Below are 19660 nucleotides of genomic sequence, written 5' to 3' on the forward strand. Positions count from 1 at the left end.
ATCGAAATCGTGGGCCATGTCATTCATGGCATACTGATTCTTCTTTTGGAATCATAATTTTGATTTCAAACTAGAGGAAGGTGGGAGGGGTGGACCTTTATAGCATTTCACATACATTACACTTTTGAAACAGACTAGAAAGGTTGATTTCCAATGACAGGTGGAACCCAAGGCCTTCAGATCGGCCCCTAGTTCAGTAGGACACCCATTTCTGGAGCATGCTCGTGATTGTGTCTGCAGAGCTCAGAATGCTTCCCTGCCCTTTGGACTTGCAGATCTTCTTGGCATTCGAAAACAAGACCCTGGCTCTTGAAACAAAATGGCCCTTGGCCAGGTTTACGTTATTTAGTTAAGTTGTGATTATGGGATTTTAAGCCAGGTCCATGGATGTTCTGGCTCTGTGCAAAGGAGTCATTTTGATGTGTACTTTCTGAGCCCCCAGACCTTACATTCCTATTCAGGCTGTTGAAGAACTTTGATCTGATACACTTTTATGCCTCCTTTGTCAAAGTTCAATTTATTTATTCATTTAACAAATATTTATTGAGCTCTCACCATGTGCCTGTCCCTCGGGCAGTGGGCTGCAGCAGTGAACAAAACAGACACAGATATTCCATGTTCTGAGGGAGAGAGACTATGAGCAAATAGAACACAGGGTGCCCGGAGGTGGGCAGTGCCAGGGGAAGGGTGGAGAGGGAGGGAGGCAGGCAGTGTCGGGCATCTGTATTTTCAAGAAGGTCAGCAGAGCAGGCTTGATCTTGAGGATGAAGGCGATCTTGAGGAGGTGAGCCATCGTGTGAACTGTCCCCTACTCAGAAGGTTCACATTTCCCCCAGAGCTCCATTTGCCAACCAAGTAACCAATTGGCACTGAATTTACTCTATAGTGGGTTTTTGGTTGGTTTTTTAAATCCTCACCCGAGGACATTTTTCCATTTTTTGTTCAGATAGAGTGGGAGAGAGAGGAAGAGAGAGAGAGAAACATCGACGTGAAAGGGACACATTGAGTGGCTGCCACTCGCACGACCCAACTAGGACTGGGGACAAACTGCAACCGAGGTACATGCCCTTAGCGGGAACCAAACCCGAATCTCTCTGGACGGCAGGCCGACGCTCTAACCACTGAGCCAAACCGGCCAGGGCTCTATAGTGTTTTTATTAAGGTTACATAAAAGTAATACCTTTAAATGACGTGTTAGCATTAGGCACAACAAATAGAGAAGCAACTGCTGTTTGCAAGGTGTTGGGAACTCCCATCTCTGGGGGCTCAGTCCAAGTAGTGTTCCCCTAAACCTCACCGACCATTGACTCTCCAGTGGTGGCACTAATAACCAAACTCAAAATGTACACAGTGGCACATACCTGGCCCCAGTCACCCAGTATCACACTTTTCAGAAGGGACCTGTGTTCCCTGCTTCATGCTACTCTCTCGGGATGTTCTGTATGTAGATTTGAAAAACCACGTAGAGCCCTGGCCACTTTGGCTCAGCGGTTAGAGCATTGCTCCGCAGACCAAAGGGTTGAAGGTTTGATTTCCGGTCAAGGGCTGGTTAGGGGTCGCGCAGGAGGCAACCAATCGATGTGTCTTTCTCACATTGATATTTTTATCTCTAAGAAAAAAGTAAATAAAGCTGAGGTAATTTATAAAATATAATAAGAAGAAGAAAAGAAAAAGCAAGCAGAAAAGCCCCTCAAATGTTAACATCAGTGTGCTTGACTTTTTTCACTTAACAGTATGTCTTGGTGGATTGCGCATGTCAGTACCTATAGAGTTGCCTTATTCTCTTTAATGATTGCATAATATTTGTAAAATAAATGATCCACGAGTGATTTAACTTGTTCTGCATTGATGCCTGTTTAGGATATTTTGAATCTTTTGCTGGATAAGCAATGCTGTAAGGAAAATCCTTGAATGTACAATTTTGCATACACACATGGGAGTGTATAAGTTAAATTCATACAGGTGGAATTGCTAGGTCAAAGGCAACATGCATTTACATTTTGACCTAGATGATCAAATCACTACCGAGTGCGACGGTACCCTTTGCACTCCCAGTAACAGTGTAAGCACCTGCTCTTATAGCTTCACTGACGTGGTGTGTTATCAAACTCTGACCCTGACCAGTCCAGTAAATGAAGATGGTATCTCTTTGTAGTTTAGTTGTTTTCCTTTTATTATAATTGCAGTTATCTGTGATACGTGTTGTTCCTAATTGGATACTCTCCATATTTTCTTTTTTGATAAGACGCTATCCCCTTTATTTCTTAGGTGTGAGAACAACTATGTTCTTACTTATTTTCATGTCAGACTGATTATTCCGGTGCTTTATTCCCCAAAGGGGAAGTAAGAAAGGACATATCACTTGTGTAATGAATGCCAGTTACTGCTTGCCAAAGTTTATTTAAAGTGTTTTGAAATACTAGACGTAATCAAGAGCTTTACCTACATAATTTGATCTATAAGCTAAGATACGGTTAGATGCCAAGGAATGAACAATGTATGGCATGAATGTAGAGAAAAATCTCTTCTGAGATTAACACCCAGATGAAGAAGCAGGAAGGGCCCTGGGCAGTGTGGCTCAGTTGGCTGAGTGTCATCCTGTGCACTGAAAGGCTACCAGTCTGATTACCAGTCAGGCACATGCCCAGGTCAGGGTGCGTACAGGAGGCAGCAGATTGATGTCTGTCTGTCTCTCTCTCAAGTCAATAAAAACATATTTTTTAAAAAGTTTAAAAAAAAAAGAGGCAGGAAGAAAGGCCAGATGGATTTTTGTAGTTATCTCTGTTATTCCTGGCAAGGAGGAGCTGTCGGATCAGGGTAATGCAAACAGCTATTTATCTGGGTGTTGGGTATGGTCTGTCCCTCCCTACAGTCACCCTACTTGTTCTGGCCCTACAACCCATTTGGTTCTTAGTCCAGGATCTGGGAGCTAAGGGAGGAAAGTCTCAGTGCCCTGCCCCTTTGCTGAAGTGCCAGCGACCCTGAGAGCTGCCTGTGTTTTCTAGCTGCGGTGGGGTTCCTAGCCGTGTCCAGCGTCATCACCATGTCTGCTCCCTTCTTCCTGGGGAAGATCATTGACGTCATTTATACAAACCCCACTGTGGACTACAGCAGCAGCTTGACCCGCCTCTGCCTGGCGCTCAGCGGCGTGTTCTTGTGTGGTGCTGCAGCCAACGCTGTTCGTGTCTACCTCATGCAAACTTCAGGTGAGCGTGCCCCTCCTGGGCGAGCAGGTCTCCGTGTGGGTGTCATGGGCTGCGGGCCCCGGTCTTTTCCTCTCTTCTGCATCACATGCGGTGGGGACCTGGCCTGGTGTTGGAGCTGTGAATTGTTTCAGATCTCGTGCTCTCTCCTCGGTCCTCCTTTGACGTGGACAGGAGTTGAGCTGTGAGGGAAGTTGCTCGGTCTGTTCTCCAGGAGGTTTGAAAACAAGGCCTCCATCGCGAGGCAGGAGCGGTGGGCCCTCTCTGGGAGCTGCTCCAGGCTTGTGTTCCCCTCAGTAGGAGCTGGATGGTGACTTGACAGTATGTCCATATCAAGCCAGGCTGTTAACAGGCCCGTGACTTCTACGGTAATGACAGAGTCCCCGACGCCCGACTCGAAGTCGGTTGCTTGCCATTTAGCTAATAAAATAAATACTCAGTAGATAATTAACCAGTTGTTGCCATTTGAAAGTTCAGTACAGAAAAGGGTTGCCAAGGAAGGACACAATTAGCTTTGGAGCAGTTAATGTAGTAAAACTTCTTTGTAAATAATACTTTTGAAGACTCTCTCAGTCACGTTGTAGTTATATTATCACCGGAGCCTCTCCTCAGCATCCACAGTGTGCAGTTACTAAGAGAAAATGAACGCTCATTACTTGAGCTTCCTGTCCATCTGCCAGGGCTCAGGTGAGTCTGTCCCCCAGGGATCATAGGGCAGCAGATGTGTCCCCGAGGCTGCAGCGCTGATGACATCGGCCAAGCTGCTGTGTGTGAGGAGTCTGGACCCAAGCTCACCCTGTTCCTGTTTGCTTTTGCAGGTCAGCGCATTGTGAACAGGCTGAGAGCTTCGTTATTCTCCTCCGTTCTGAGGCAGGAAGTTGCCTTCTTTGACAAGACTCGCACAGGGGAATTGATTAACCGCCTCTCCTCAGACACTGCGCTGCTGGGGCGCTCGGTCACTGAAAACCTCTCGGATGGGCTCAGGGCCGGGGCCCAGGCCTCTGTCGGTATTGGCATGATGGTATGTCAGCCAGGCTTCCATTGATACATTCTGGTCAGGGCTTGCCTGCACCAGCCTCATGCATGAGATGAGCTTAGGGCGAGCTGTTCTCACCACTTAGCCAAGAGTGCCTCCGAGGGCCTGTAGGAACACAGAGATCGCTTCTTTCCAGATGGCCTCTTGCACCGACATTTCACCAGAACGCAGTCTTATCTGGAGGATGGACCATTGCATTTAGAAAAGATTACACTGTTGCCTGCGTTTTCCTAGAATGTACCAAGGCAGAAAAGAGCAACAGGTGGAAGGAACCCTCCGGGTGCTGAGCAGTGGGTTAGAGAAAGACGGCGTTACACCCCCTCCCCCAAAGGCAGTGCAGCTGCCCTGCTATCTTGACAAGCCAAGGGATCACTTCCTGTCCTCCTCTTGTAGGAAGGAAGGTCAGTTCCATTCTCCTGTACACCGAGGTGTGTCTGTCTCCCTATGAGGGGCGCTCTCTCCACTCCCATGGCCTTTGTTGCTGTCCTGATTGGACGGCTGGAGCACCGCCCTGTCTCCTGCCTCCCTTCTCCAGGCGATGTCCTCCTCAGACCTGCGCTGCTGGCCAGTAGAAACATGATGCAAACCACATATGTAATTTAAAATTTTCTAGTAGCCACATTTTAAAGAGCAGAAAGAAAGATGAGATTACTTGTAATAATAGTTTTATTTATTTATTATCAGCTCAACATGTAGTTAATATAAAATTGTTAATCACTTATTTTATATCATTTTTTCATATTAAGATTGCAAAATCCAGTGTGTATTTTATACTTATGAAATGTCTCAATCGATGCTAAATTTGCATTGGAAATATTTGATCTCTATTCAGATTTCATAACATCTGCAGTTGAAAAAGTAGATTGATATACCAGGTTTTTCAGACATACCTAAAACTTTACCAGTGACTGGATAGAAATGGAGCATTGGTTCTTAAATTTTAATTTTAATTAGTTAAAACTAAATAAAATGAAAAATTCAGTTTCTCAATCACACTGACCGCATTTCAAGTGCTCAACAGGCACATGAGGCCATCATTTTAGACAGTGCAGTTCTAGACTCCTAGACAGAGGACTGTGACTGATCCTTTCTCACCCGTGCATCAGCTTGGGTTTTCACCGTCCATGTAGTAGAATGATGTGTTGCCAGAGTGAGCCTGTCAATCTGACTTAGAGAGTGAAAAACAGCTTTGAAATCTCATATTTTCTCAGCCAAGAGAGAAGCAAAGCTCTGGAAGAAGACCCCTCCTGTACTAAAGCATCATTTCTAAATATCACTAGTTCTGGGCTCAGAAAGAGTCGGGAACCTCTCTTTGTAACAGTTAAGGATGGTTCAGATGGCTAACCAGAACGGGCCTGTCTTAGCTCAGGCCAGAATGACAAAGTACCACAGACTAGATGGCTCAGAGATTTCATTTCTCATAATTCTGGAGGCTGGAAGTCCCAAGATTATGCTGTTGGCAAAGTAGGTTCATTCTGAGGCCTCTTTTCTTGGCTTCTAGAAGGCTGCCCTCTTGCTGCGTGCTCACATGGCATTTCTTTGGTGCTTGTGTGGAGAGAGCAGGCTTTCTGGGGTCTCTTCTTATAATGACACTAATCTTATTGGATCAGGACCCCACCATTAAAACCTCATTTTACCTTAATTACTTTCTTAGAAGCCTCATCTCCAAATAGAGCCATGCTGGGATTAGGGCTTCAGCATATGAATTCCGGGGAAACCTAAACATTCAGCCCATAACAGGGCCTTGGGAGGTGGCATCACCTCGGACCTGGTCTTCCGCTCCGGAGGAACAGAAGTATGCTGTGTTTCTCGTACACAGCTCTGATTACAGTGACCCTATTCACGAGAACCTAGTGACGTCTGTGTCACACTGCCAGTGTAGTGATTGAGATACGGGGTCTTCCTTCTCAGCGTTAAGCTGTGTGGTCCTGCGACTCCAGCTCTTCTTTGTGGTGACAGGACCCTGTGTTAGTCTTCAGAAGGTTATTACTAAGCAAGGAACCAGAGCAAGGGAGGTAGGTGGTTCTAAGGCAGTCCACTCAGGTCCTGGGAACTCCAGTGGACGTTCCTGCCCCACTGTAGAGAATGCCCCATGCACTTGGTTCACTCGAGCTTAGGTGCATCCGGGTCCCAGAACTGTGAACCCGCCCTGATCACCTCACTGCCTCTACACTGCCTCCTTGTGGTGACCATCCTCCCAGTGCCCTGCTGGACTCACCTGCTCAGGGTGGGTCATTCCTGCCTCAGTGCCTGGTGCCCTTGCTCTTCTAAGACCACATTACATCTGAAGTTATTTCCTCTCTCTTTCACCTGCTGCTTATTCTCTAACTCCCACCTCCCCTCTCCCCTTGGATGAGCCTGTGCGGGTCATTTCTCTCCCAGGCGCCTGGAAGTGTTTGCTTCAGTTGTTGGATGAGATAAGGATTGGTTGTTCTGTCCATTACTTTACACTTCAGTCTGCAACTTTTTCTCAGCATTTTAGGAGAGCCTTGTTCTGATTATACTATTTTCTGTTTAAGTGAGATTTGGCAGATTTTAACACTTTGCTGAAGAGATGCTAGTACCATTTAAAATACAGTCACCAAATTGCAGGGTTGACAGGAACATCCACCACATTACTTCTAGGATGTGCAGCTCCAGCCGTGAGGGCTGTCTCCTTGTGCTGAGTTCAGACCCACCGTGCTCCAGTCCACTGAGCCACGGGGACCGCCGGAGCTCTTCCTCCGCTGGTTATGTCCTCCCGCCGTCTTTCACCTTTCCGTCACACGATGCAGGGCTTTTTGTTCTCTTTGCTGTCTTGGTCGTCTCCATGGGACACATTACTCTGGTTGTTCAGTGTCCTCAAGATGATCCAGACTTGAGCACAGAGTCCCAGGTGTGGTCAGGGCAGCGTGAGCAGAACGGGCCTCCCCTCTGTGTGCGGCATGGTCTCAGGTAGTGGAGCAGCGGTGGAGCAGCAGTGGTCTGGCATGGAGGGCACGCTGTCTCCACACTCTTCAGCAGCTCTTGACCACATGACTCCTGTGTGGCATGCCGAATATTCAGGGGATTTATGAAGACTGAAGGTGTCTGAAAAGTTCCACCAATACAGGATGTTCAGTGTTGAGATAGCACCTTCGAGACTGCCTGTTTATTGAAACACACACAGCTACAGTAGGTATTGAGAATGTCTTGCTCCTCTGTGTAACAAACACCTTTTGGCTTTTGTTTTTGACAGTTTTTTGTCTCACCTCATCTGGCCACTTTTGTTTTGAGTGTGGTGCCTCCAGTGTCCATCCTTGCTGTGATTTATGGACGATATCTACGGAAACTAACCAAAGTCACTCAGGATTCCCTGGCACAGGCCACTCAGGTAAAGGCCCTTCCCTGGCATGGTCCCCACTGAATGAGCTCAGAGCCAAGGCACAAGGGGGCAAGACCCTAAGAAATGTGTTTAGGCTTTTCAAAAAGTACTCAGGTTTCCTTACATTAGACCCCAAGATCCTAGATACCTAAAATACTCTGCCTTCTAGACTGAATTACTACCCACGTGTCCCAGTAGATCCAACTTCACTGAACATTGTATGGACTTATTTTTTTTTTTTTTTATCCTCACCTGAGGACATTTTTGCATTCATCTTTAGATAGAGTGAGAGGGAGAGAGGGGGGAAGAGAGAGAGAAACATCAATGTGAGAGAGACACATTGACTGGTTGCCACCCACACTACCCCAACTGGGGCTGGGGACAAACTGCAACCGAGGTACGTGCCCTTAGCAGGAACTGAACCCTGGACTGCGGGCCAACACTCTAACCGCTGAGCCATACCTGCCACGGCTGTATGGACTTCTTACTTCTTTGCATCACTATTCCTTGTAAAACAAAAAGGCTAATTATATCTTCAAAACACTTTCTGGATGACACTCTGTTCTTCATTAATTAGTAAGAGTAGCTTTGCAATAATGTCTAATGTTGTCTTTTTAAAAAATAAATGTTATATTTTTATATTACAAAAACCATGTATGTTTCTATTTGAAAATATAAACAGAAAAAAATATATACATAATCCTGTCCTTTTTATGTATCTTTTTCTCTGCAGAAAGATACATTTCTGTATCTAGTTACCTACCCTCCTGTTTCTCTTTCTACCTCTATGTAAGATGTGTATATGTATAGATCTAGGTTTCCAAAAATACGATTGTTCTGTATAGTCTCCTTTGCAACCTATTTTTGACTCAGTCATGTATTACAAGCAACTTCCATTGATAAAATGAGAACCAGGCCTGGCAGGTGTGGTGCATAGTTACAGAGTGTTGGCTCACACACCAGAGATCTTGGGTTCGATTCCCAGTCATGGGCACATACCTGGGTTGCAGGTTCAATCCAGTTGTGCAGGAGACAACCGACCGATGTGTCTCTCTCACATTGATGTTTCTCTATTTCTCTCTCTCTCTCCCTTCCTTCTACTCTCTCTAAAAAAGTTAATGGAAAAAATATCCTCCAGTGAGGATTAACAACAACAACAAAAAAATGAGAACCACTTTTTAATTGTGCTTCTAGAAATCTTTAAATGTGATCTTGCCCCCCCCCTAAAATGTTTTTGTTATTCTCTCAGCTAGCTGAGGAACGTATTGGAAATATAAGAACTGTTCGAGCTTTTGGGAAAGAAACGACTGAAATAGAGAAATATGCCAGCAAAGTGGACTTTGTGATGCAGTTAGCGAGGAAAGAGGCATTTGCTCGGGCTGGCTTCTTCGGAGCGGTAAGTGCATCATTGTGGAAAGAGTGGAAAGGGTGGATTGGATGTTATGATGGAGAGGTTTTTGTTCTGTGACTCTGAAATAGAAAATGGTTCTATTCTACCTCAGGACTAAGAACTGCCTTAAAATAAGTAAATGGAAAGAAGGCAAGTAAATGTAATTAAAGAAAAGGCCATGGGTAGTGCGACCAAACGGGATGGCATCAGGCACTGATTCCCAGTGTGATCCTGACGAGCCACGTCAGCTGCGCCCGGGAGCTGGTCAGGGTGGCAGACTCTCAGCTCCACTGCAGACCTGCGGCGGAAGCCCCGCGTGGGCCAGCCGTCTGCGCGGTGGCAGACTCTCCACGTCTCCCGACGCAGGCAGTCTGAGGCCTGCTGAGAGCTAGCCAGAATGACCTCAGCGCATTTCAAGAAGGAAGTATAAAAAAACTGACCACATTGATCACAATGAACTCAAATAGGACACTGAACTAGAAAATCACCATGAGGGCAAATTCATAATATGTTCAAATGGGAAAGAACTTGAGAGGTGATCCAACAGATAAGGAAACAAGCCCAGAGACGGCAGCACTTACTGGGACCACACATCTAACACGGGTCAAGGTGGATCAGAGATCCCAGACTCCAACTTCTCAGTCCAGTCTTTGCCCAGTGCATCATATTAGGATATATAAACACGTGTTCTAGCGCGTATTCATTGTCTCCAGTTAGGGAAGGAATCTTTAATATTACCTTTTTTCCTTTGCAAACTGATAGAGTAAAATAGGAATCTGATGCTCCTAGGTGTCTATGTTGATGAGATTATTTATTTCAATATTATAATGTTTTTTAAAGTATTTATTTGAAATTTAGATGAAAACATAATATTTTGGAAAAATCTTGCTGTAATAGTTAAATGCAGAAAGAAAACTATTGACCATGTTATTAAGTCTTTGCATTTTGGATCTTTGGTTCCTACCTCACTTCTGTGTTTTCTTCATTTGACAGACTGGGCTCTCCGGGAACCTGATTGTGCTTTCTGTCCTGTACAAAGGAGGGCTGCTGATGGGCAGTGCCCACATGACAGTGGGTGAACTCTCTTCCTTCCTAATGTATGCTTTCTGGGTTGGACTGAGCATTGGAGGTATATACTTTCAATAGGCTTGGGGAGTTACAAATGGAAAATCAGATTCCAGGCTCTGAAATGAAAACTTAACTTTCATATCACTCCCTCTCAGCAGATAACTTCACCTGAAAACACCGTTTCCTAGAATGTTATTCCAGCGTAACTTTAAAAGAAAAAATAAAGATATGAGTGTGACTCCTGCGTAGGCAAGCAGTGGCTTGGTTGGGAAGTTTAGGATTTGGGGAGGTCACTTGTCACTCACTGAGCGCAGGGTCACTCAGGGGCAGTATTTCCTAACTGCAAAACTTGTTCACTTGGCTCATAGAATGAATGTAGGGAGGAGGAAGGACAGTGCTGAACAGGTGTGCACAGGAAACCACAGTCCTATGGTAGGGATTGTTTAATGTTTGGCCAATCACTGGGGAATAAACTTTCTTTTGTACAGAGTCAACCTTGTTCAAAACTAATGAACAACCAAAAAATACAAATTAGAATGTGCATGAAGCAGAGCTATTTGCTTTTGTCAAGAATCTCTGAGTTCAGCTTTCATTGTTCATTCCTGGGTGAAGGGAGGGCACTGTGTAAAGTCTGTGAAGCTTTCTATTCTGTACCTTTCCTGCATCACCAGCCAACAAGGGACAACTGATTTCCTGCTTTTTGTTTTCCTTTCTTTCTTTGAAAACCAAGGTGGAAAGGTTAGATAAATAGCCTGAGGTCTGCCCTGGCCGGTTTGGCTCAGCGGTTAGAGCGTCGGCCTACGGTCCAGAGAGACCCGGGTTTGGTTCCCGCTAAAGGCACATACCTCGGTTGCAGTTTGTCCCCGGCCCTGGTTGATCGTGTGGGTGGCAGCCACTCGATGTGTCCCTTTCACGTCGATGTTTCTCTCTCTCTCTCTTCCTCTCTCTCCCTCCCACTCTACCTGAACAAAAAATGGAAAAATGTCCTCGGGTGAGGATAAAAAAAAAAAAAATAGCCCGAGGTCTGATTAATAGAATTTGAGTACTCCACCTCAGCGTGAGATTTTTGTGTCCAGAATTTGGTGTCTACTGGTTAAAGGCAGAGGCTGTTCCTTAGACATCTGCAGGCAAGTGTGGGTATTTTCTGGACTGATTTCCAGAGACCCCTACAAGTAGCATTTCAGTTCTGCTGGCGGGGTTCAAGAACACAGGAAAACATTTCAGGTTGCTGAGTGATTTGAGAGGCAGTCGGGGGCATCCAGTGACAGTAGTGATGTTCTTTCCTCTTTGTCCGCTGGGCTGTAGGGTCGCACGCCCATGAGTCATGTTCCTTAAAGTCTCTGTCCCACCTCAGAGTGGGGTTGCCTGCCCGCACTTCCCCTGTCTGTAGCCTTTCCGTTTACATTCCGTCTTGACCACAGTCAGCTTGCCTCCCTGGTCTCCACTGAGCTCACGTTTTCTGCCCTGGTTGACCTGTTCTTTCTTAGACCGTCCTCTTTCCCCTGCCCCCCTTTTTCCATACGACCTCACCTGATAGTAACTACCTCTGGTCTTGGGTGTTACACTGCCCTACTTTTTGTCCTGACAAGTTCACAACTGTGACTTGCGCAGAAATAGGTTGGAGTAGTTCTAGTCCACCAGGAGTCAGTTACCTCCCCTGTTGCTGAAGGTGCTACGGAGGCTTGGCCTGTGTACAAGACTTTGGGGTAACTTGACTTTGTTAGTCACAGGCTCTCCCACAGCCCTGTCAACTGTCTTGGGTAACAGCTGTCACGGGCGAGGGAGGAAAAGCCAAGATGGACAGACCTGTCAGGGCTCCTCCCCCCGCTTCCCCGCGTTTCCCAGCCGAGAACCTGAGGCTGCCGGGATTTAGTTCAGCAGGTTGAGTTGGATTTTAACTGCTTTTGTGAAGCTCACTGTTGAAAGTACTTTTGAAATGGATCGACAACCAATAAATAAATAAGATTTAAAAAAAAATATTGGTTTCTGCTTAGAACAGCACTAAAACAACAACTAAAAACAAGTTCTAATAATACACTTTCTGCTGAAAGAGGGTCGGAAAGTGCTGTTTGACAAAAAGTATCCTTGTTTATTTTACACTAAGGAATGTTCTCACATCTTTCTACTGAATCCCAGTGATTTTTTTCTTATTTACTTACTTTTTTATTGAGGTGAAATTCACACAACTTAACATTAACCATTTGAAAATTAACAGTTCAGTGGTATTTACTGCATTCACAACGTGTGCAACTACCACCTCAATTTAGTTCCATAATAGTTTCACCATCTTAAAATTAATGCTCATTAATCAGTCTGTCTCCATACCCCGCCCTCCCATAGACCCTAGCAACCACAGTTTGTTTCCTGTCTCTGTGTAATTATTCCAGATATTTCATATAAATGAAATCACATAACGTGTGGCTTTGTGTGTTTGGCTTCTTCCACTTAGCATAATGTTTTCAAAGTTCATTGTATGGCTAGACCACATTTTGTTTATCCAGGGCCATTTTGTTTTTGAGAGTCTAAACTCTTCACTGTGTTGAACAACCACTGATTTTAAAAAAATTTTTTTTTCTTTATTGATTTTAGAGAGAGAGGAGAGGGATATAGAAACATCGATGAGAGAGAACATGGATTGGCTGCCTCCTGCATGCTCCCCACTGGGGATCTGGCCCACAACCTGGGCATGTGCCCTGACTGGGAATCGAACTGGCGACCTCTTAGTGCATGGGTCGATGGTCAACCACTGAGCCACACCGGCTGGGCTGATCTTTTTACTATCTACATAGTTTTGCCTTTTTCATAATGTCACATAGGTGGAATCTGCCTTTTCAGATTGGCTTCTTTCATTTAGTAATGTACATTTAAGGTTCCTCCATGTCTTTTCATGGCTTGAGAGCTCTTTTTTTTTTTTTAGCAATGAATAATATTTCATTGTCTGGTGTACCATGATTTATTTATCCATTCACCTACTGAAGGTCATCTTAGTTGCTCCCATGTTTTGGCAATTATGAATAAAATTGCTATAAACATTCACATGCAGATTTTTGTATGAACATGAGTTTTCAACTCCTTTGCGTAAATACAAAGGAGTGAAATTGCTGGATTGGATGGTAAGAGTACGTTTAATATTGTAAGAAACTCCCAAATTGTCTTTCAAAATGGCTGTACCATTTTACTTACCCATTGACAGTGAACGAGGGTTCCTATTGTCCCACAACCTCCACAGCCAGAGTTTTGGATTTATGCCATTCTAAGAGATGTGTCGTGGTATCTCATTGTTTTCATTTGTGATTACATAATGACATGTTATTTCATATGCTATTGGCCATCTATACATCTTTTATATATCATTTTTCATTTGCATTTAGGTCTGTAATTCATTTTTTTGTTATTGTTAATCCTCACCCGAGGATATTTTTCCATTGATTATTTTTAGAGTGGAAGGGAATGGGGGGGGGGAGAAACATTGATGTGAGAGGAGATACACTGATTGGTTGCCTCCTGCACAACTCCAAGTGGGGCTGAGGATCAAACCTGCAACCCAGGTATGTGCCCTTGACTAGGAATCGAACCCGAGATCCTTTGCTTCGCAGGCAGCCGCTCTGACCGCTGAACCAAACCAGCCAAGGCTATTTCGAGTTAATTTTTGTGAAGGGTGTACTGTCTGTGTCTAGATTAATTTTTCGCATGTGGATGTTCAGTTGCTCAGTACCATTTGATGAAAAGACAATCCTTGCTCCACTGAATTGCCTTTGACCATATGTCAAAGATCAGTTGGCAATATTTACCTGAACCTATTTCTTCCCAATGCACTTTTTTTTTGTAATCCTCACCCGAGGATATTTTTCCATTTATCTTCAGCTGAAGTGGGAAACAGGGAAGGGGGGCGATGGATGTGAGAGAGACACATCAATTGGTTGCCTCCCGCTCAGTCCCGACCAGGATTTTGGACCAAACCACAACTGAAGTATGTGTCCTGACTGGCATTGAACCCATGATTCTGCTGCGGGCCCACGCTCTAACCACTGAGCTAAACTGGCCAGGGTCCCAATGCACTTTTTTTAAATGAATTAATTTATTTAGTTTTGTTACAGATGTTTCTCCTTTTCCCCCCATTGATTCCCCCTCCCCACCCTGTCCCCAGCTGTGTTGTCCATGTCCATTGTTCATGCATACATGCATATAAGTTCTGTGGTTTATCTCTCCTCCACCACCCTCTCTTCTGGGGATTGTCAGTCTGTACCCCACTTCCATGTCTTTGGGACTACCCCATTCCACAGACTGTTATGTTCATTATATTCCACAAATAAGTGAGATCATATGAAACTTGTCTTTCTCTGTTTGGCTTGTTTCGCTTAGGATAATACTTTCCAGGTCCCGCCATGTCGTCTCAAAGGATAAGAGATCTTTCTTTCTTACAGCTGCATAGTACTCCATTGTGTATACGTACCACCAATGCACTTTTAATACAACCTGGAAGTTTTAATTCACTGCATCTTACACAAACATATACAAATGCATGCACAAATTATACCTTAGAAAAAATATTTGAATTGCATTTTTTTCAGCATCCTTATGGAGAGACAGTGTTATATGTTATGGCAGTTGACAAGGACCAGTGGTACTTGAGAGTTTAAGTCATTAATCAAGTCATTATTTAAATATGAATTAGTTCAAAGGTGACTTTATTTTTTATTAAAGTATAGTTAACTTACAATATTATATTAGTTTCAGGTGTTCACCGTAGTGATTCTGCATTTATATAACTTGTGTTGTGATCACCACAAGGTGTCTGGTAAACTATCTGTCATCAAACGAAGTTATTACAATATTATTGACTGTATTCCCTGTGCTGTATATTACATCCTCATGACTTATTTATAACTGGAAGTTTGTGCCTCTTATTTTCCTTCATCTTTTTTACCCATCCCCCTACCCACCTTTAACAACCATCATTTTTCCTTTGTATCTCCGAATCTGTTTCTGGGGTTTCTTTATTTCACATGTAAGTGAACTCATGTAGTATTTGTCTTTCTCTGTCTGACTTACTTCCCTTATATTAATACCCTCTAGTTCATTCATGTTGTCACAAATGATAAGATTTCATTTTTTATGGCTGAATAATATTCCATTGTGTATATATGCCACATCTTATTTTTCCCTTTATCTATTGATGGACACCTAGGTTACTTCCATATCTTTGCTATTGCAAATAATGCTGCAGTGAATATAGAGGTGCATTTATCTTTTCAAATTAGTGTTTTTATTTTCTTTGGATAAATGTCCAGAGTAGAAGTGCTGGGTCATATGGTAGTTCTATTTTTAAATTTTTTCGGATCCTTCATACTGTTTTCCGTAATGGCTACACCATTTCACAGTCCCACCAACAGTGCACACAAGTTCCCATTTCTTCACATCCTGTCCAACACTTATTATTTGTTGACTTTTTTATAATAGCCATTCTGACAGGTATGACGTGATATCTCATTGTGGTTTTGATTTGCATTTTTCTGATAATTAGTGATGTTGAGCATCTTTTCATGTTTGTTGGCCATCTGTATGTCTGTATGAAGTGTTTATTCAATTCAGAAAGCCCAGAAATAAACCCACGATCGTATGGTTAATTGATCTACAACATGGGAGACAAGAATATACTGTTTTATCAATAAATGGTGTTGGGAAAACTGGATAGATACATGCAAAAAAAAAAAGAAAGAAAGAAAAGAAAGCGGACCACTCCCTTTTATTTATTAAAAAAAATTTTTTTTCTTTATTGACTTTAGAGAGAGAGAGGGAGAGAGAGACAGAAACATCGATGAGAGAGATCATCAATTAACCACTTCCTGCATGCCCCCAACTGGGGATTTGGCCCACAACCTGGGCATGTGCCCTGACTGGGAATCAAACCAGTGACCTCTTGGTGCATGGGTCGATGCTCAGCCACTGAGCCACACAGGCCGGGCTGGACCACTCCCTTTTCTCATATATAAAAATAAACTCAAAATATATTAAAGACTTAAATATATGACCTGAAACCATAAAACTCCTAGAAGAAAACAAAGGCAGTAAACTCTCTTCGATATCAGTCTTAGCAATCTTTTTTTTTTTTTTGGATTTGTCTCCCTGGACAAAGGAAACAAGAGAAAATAAACAAATGGGACTACATCAAATCAAAAGTTTCTGCACAGCAAAGGAAATCCTCAACAGAACAAAACAAAAAATCTACTGGATGGGATGGAAGTGACTAAGAAAGAGATCGTTGGAATATTTAACATTTCCAAGTTTCTGTTCAGTTTCCAGCCTAGTAAAAGTTAAATTTTTGAGTGCCTGAAAGGGAGGTTTGATTTATGTGTGTGTATATGAATTTAAAAATGAATATTGGGATATTTTATTTTTCTTTCAAATTTATGATAAGCATTGCATTTTATTTATATTGCTATGTTTTTGGCGAGGTAGAATTTTCTCTGTAACATCGTGATTTTAATTCAGTGGTTGATTACTATGGCTGTATGTATTTGTAAATGCCCCGATCAGCCATTAAATCCTTATTAGAAATCAGTGAAATTGGAGGAGGAGAAGCTGAAGGAAAATAAGGGTAAGAGACCCAGGGAATTCTGAACATGGACTCGCAGGTAGCGGCCTCAAATCCTTTGTGGAAAGTAACAGGTTTTCTGTTGAAAGCAAGTGTTACCTCTCCCCCGGGATGGGAGTAGCAGAGGCTGGCTCCTGGTGCAGTGGTGGATGTTGGCTTCTCGTCCTCAGGGCTGAGCTCATTCTACTCGGAGCTGATGAAGGGCCTGGGTGCCGGGGCACGCCTCTGGGAGCTCCTGGAGAGAAAGCCCGAGCTTCCTTTCGACGGTGAGTCTGACGTGTGTGTGTGCTTTTATGCTGGGATTCAACAAATGGGGCTGTGGACAAGGGTCATTAGAGGGGCGGGTGTAAGAGAGGAAGGACAAGTGTTGGAGGGCGCAGGGATGTCCCTGAAAGCTCGGGGGCCGACCACATGGTGTGCCACCCAGTATTAACCTCCCCTCAGGTGACTTACTGCCCAGGCATGCCCATAGGAAGGGCCCTGACAGTCCACCAGATTTGCTTTCCTTAGTGATTTTGTGTGTGTGTGGGGGGGGGGGGGACAGGAGGAAAGGAAGAGTCATCACACATATAAAAGCTTCTAGCCCTGGTCAGTTTGGCTCAGCGGTTAGAGCCTCGGCCTGAGGACCAAAGAGTCTCGGGTTTGATTCCAGTCAAGGGCATGTATCTCAGTTGCAGTTCATACCCGGCCCTGATTAGGGGCAACCAATCTCTCACATAGATGTTTCTCTCTCTCTCCCTCCTCCTCGTTCCCCCTCCCTCCTTCCCTTCCACTCTACCTGAAAATCAATGGAAAATACTTTGGGTTAAGGATTAAAACAAAACAAAAAAGCCTCTAAATTTCTTGGCTTTTGGGGTGGAGTGAGGAATGCTGGTGCTAGTTGTCTAGAGACATCTATTTTTTTTTTTTATCCTCACACGAGGACATTTTCCCATTTTTTTTTTTTTGTTCAGGTAGAGTGGGAGGGAGAGAGAGGAACAGAGAGAGAGAGAGAGAGAAACATCGATGTGAAAGGGACACATCGAGTGGCTGCCACCCGCACGACCGACCAGGGCCGGGGACAAACTGCAACCGAGGTACGCGCCCTTAGCGGGAACCGAACCCGGGTCTCTCAGGACCACAGGTCGACGCTTTAACCGCTGGGCCAAACTGGCCAGGGCTAGAGACATCTCTTATTAGCTGCTTCCTTGGCAGCCAGTCCTCAGGGCGCAGAAGTGTCTCCTTAGCCACTCCCAGTCCCTCCCTGACTCTAGGACACTGTTAGCACACACCCGTATTCCCCAGTGACACAGGCTGGAACAGATGAGCCCAGGGTAATACCAGGACAGCATAGACCTTGATCCCCTCTGGCTCCCTGGCTGCTGTGAAATGCCCACATGCCTGTCATTGTTCTCTCAAACCCCAGGGCAAGGCCACAGTGTCCCGTCAGGTGAGCTGGGGCTGTGAGAATCCATCGAGATGACTCGCACAGACCTCGGATAGAGGGCGAGCAGAGCAGGCTCAGGGTGAGCACGGAGGCCCCTTCCGACTTGCCCAGGAAGAGCTCCGACTCCAGGACCTCCAGGACCAGCGCCGTGGGGCCAGCTGTGTCTGCAGTCAGACAAGTGGGAACTGAGTTCAGCTGTGACTTTGATGTGCGCGTTAAGTAATTAGTATTCCATCTTATGTTTCAGAGGGGCTCATCTTGGATGAAAAAAGCTTCCAGGGTGCTTTGGAGTTTAAGAACGTGCATTTCACATATCCTGCTCGCCCCGAGGTGCCCATATTCCAGGATTTCAGCCTTTCCATCCCGTCAGGGTCTGTCACTGCACTGGTTGGCCCAAGTGGTTCTGGCAAATCAACAGCGGTTTCCCTCCTGCTGAGGCTGTACGACCCCATTTCTGGTGAGTGGTTCACCGCACTGTAGGGCAGAAGGGCTGTCCTGAGCTCTTCTTACTCGTGTGCCCTGAACCAGGATAAAATTATGCGGAGAGTTATAGTGTGAGAGTTCTGAATACCAGAGGGTTTGTTCCCAGAAGAGACCTCCTTTGACAAAGCTGTCACTTGTAGGGTTAGGGCAGCCCATACCGAAGGCCCTCAGGCATTTTGTGTATTTCTGTCAGACCTCTTCAAGTCCTGAGTGACTGCCTGAATTCTTCCCCCTCACCTCCCGCACAGGGTTCTGCTGGTGGCCCCTCCCGGGAGAGGGGCAGGGGCTGCTCGACAGCTACCAGCACCGTGGAGTAAGTGCCCCTCGGCCCGCTGCTGAGCTTGTGCAGACAGTATCTGTCGCTCAGTAATGTCCTCCTCTGTGACTGTTCCAAAGAAGCTTCTTTAGAAAGAAAGGATGTTCTTAATGAATTTTTCTCATTCTGGTTTTTATTTTATGTTTAACGAACTGTAGCGTCTTTTAAAGCAAAGAATACATTATTTTACTTTGTTATATCCTTTTTATTGAGATATGATTGACATATATTTCAGATATACAACATATAATTTGATAATTGTATATATTGCAAAATGATCACACTGTGTCGAGTTTACATCCATCACCACAGATAGTTACAAGGTTTATATCCTTCTTCATATCAGAACCTGGAGTAGATATTCTACATGTACTGATTTAATTTTGAATTGAGAAAAGGATGTTTTTCAGCAAGGAAACAACGGTTAGTAAAAATCAAATCATGAATTTAAGAAGAGTCTGCCTTGTGGTCTTTGTACCTGTATTTTTGTTTGTTTGTTTAAAGCAGTGTGAGAGCTGGTTACGTGCCAGATCATCTTTTTGACTTGCAGATCCTGCTGCACGGAATCACCGGCCGTGTGTAAGGGATGTCACTGCACCGTTTGCCCCTGGAACCACTGTCTTGTACTCTCCACTCGCTATAAAATTCTGAGTTTAGAAAATTCCTAGTTAGGTTGTGTAAATAAAGTCAGAATACTGCTGCTCTAGTCTCTTCATCATGGTGAATAAATCAAGGAGGAAAGAAACCATGCTCTAATCCCTGCCTTGTGTTGTGTATAGAGCACGTGTGCTTTTTAAGTC

At 44.5% G+C, this 19660-nt stretch overlaps 1 protein-coding gene across 1 annotated transcript in view; it reads left to right on the forward strand.

The window, feature by feature from the left end:
* ABCB10 (ATP binding cassette subfamily B member 10) overlaps positions 1–19660 on the forward strand; it is a 34601-nt gene that overhangs the window by 6642 nt on the left and 8299 nt on the right. The window contains exons 2-8 of the mRNA XM_036277394.1: positions 3006–3206; positions 4022–4224; positions 7457–7591; positions 8832–8978; positions 9966–10101; positions 16806–16901; positions 18309–18518. Coding sequence (XP_036133287.1) covers positions 3006–3206; positions 4022–4224; positions 7457–7591; positions 8832–8978; positions 9966–10101; positions 16806–16901; positions 18309–18518 — 1128 coding nt within the window. The remainder of the gene's footprint in view (positions 1–3005; positions 3207–4021; positions 4225–7456; positions 7592–8831; positions 8979–9965; positions 10102–16805; positions 16902–18308; positions 18519–19660) is intronic.

The sequence above is a fragment of the Molossus molossus genome, unplaced genomic scaffold (genome assembly GCF_014108415.1).
Source record: "Molossus molossus isolate mMolMol1 unplaced genomic scaffold, mMolMol1.p scaffold_m16_p_23, whole genome shotgun sequence".
NCBI classification, from domain to species: Eukaryota; Metazoa; Chordata; class Mammalia; order Chiroptera; family Molossidae; genus Molossus; species Molossus molossus.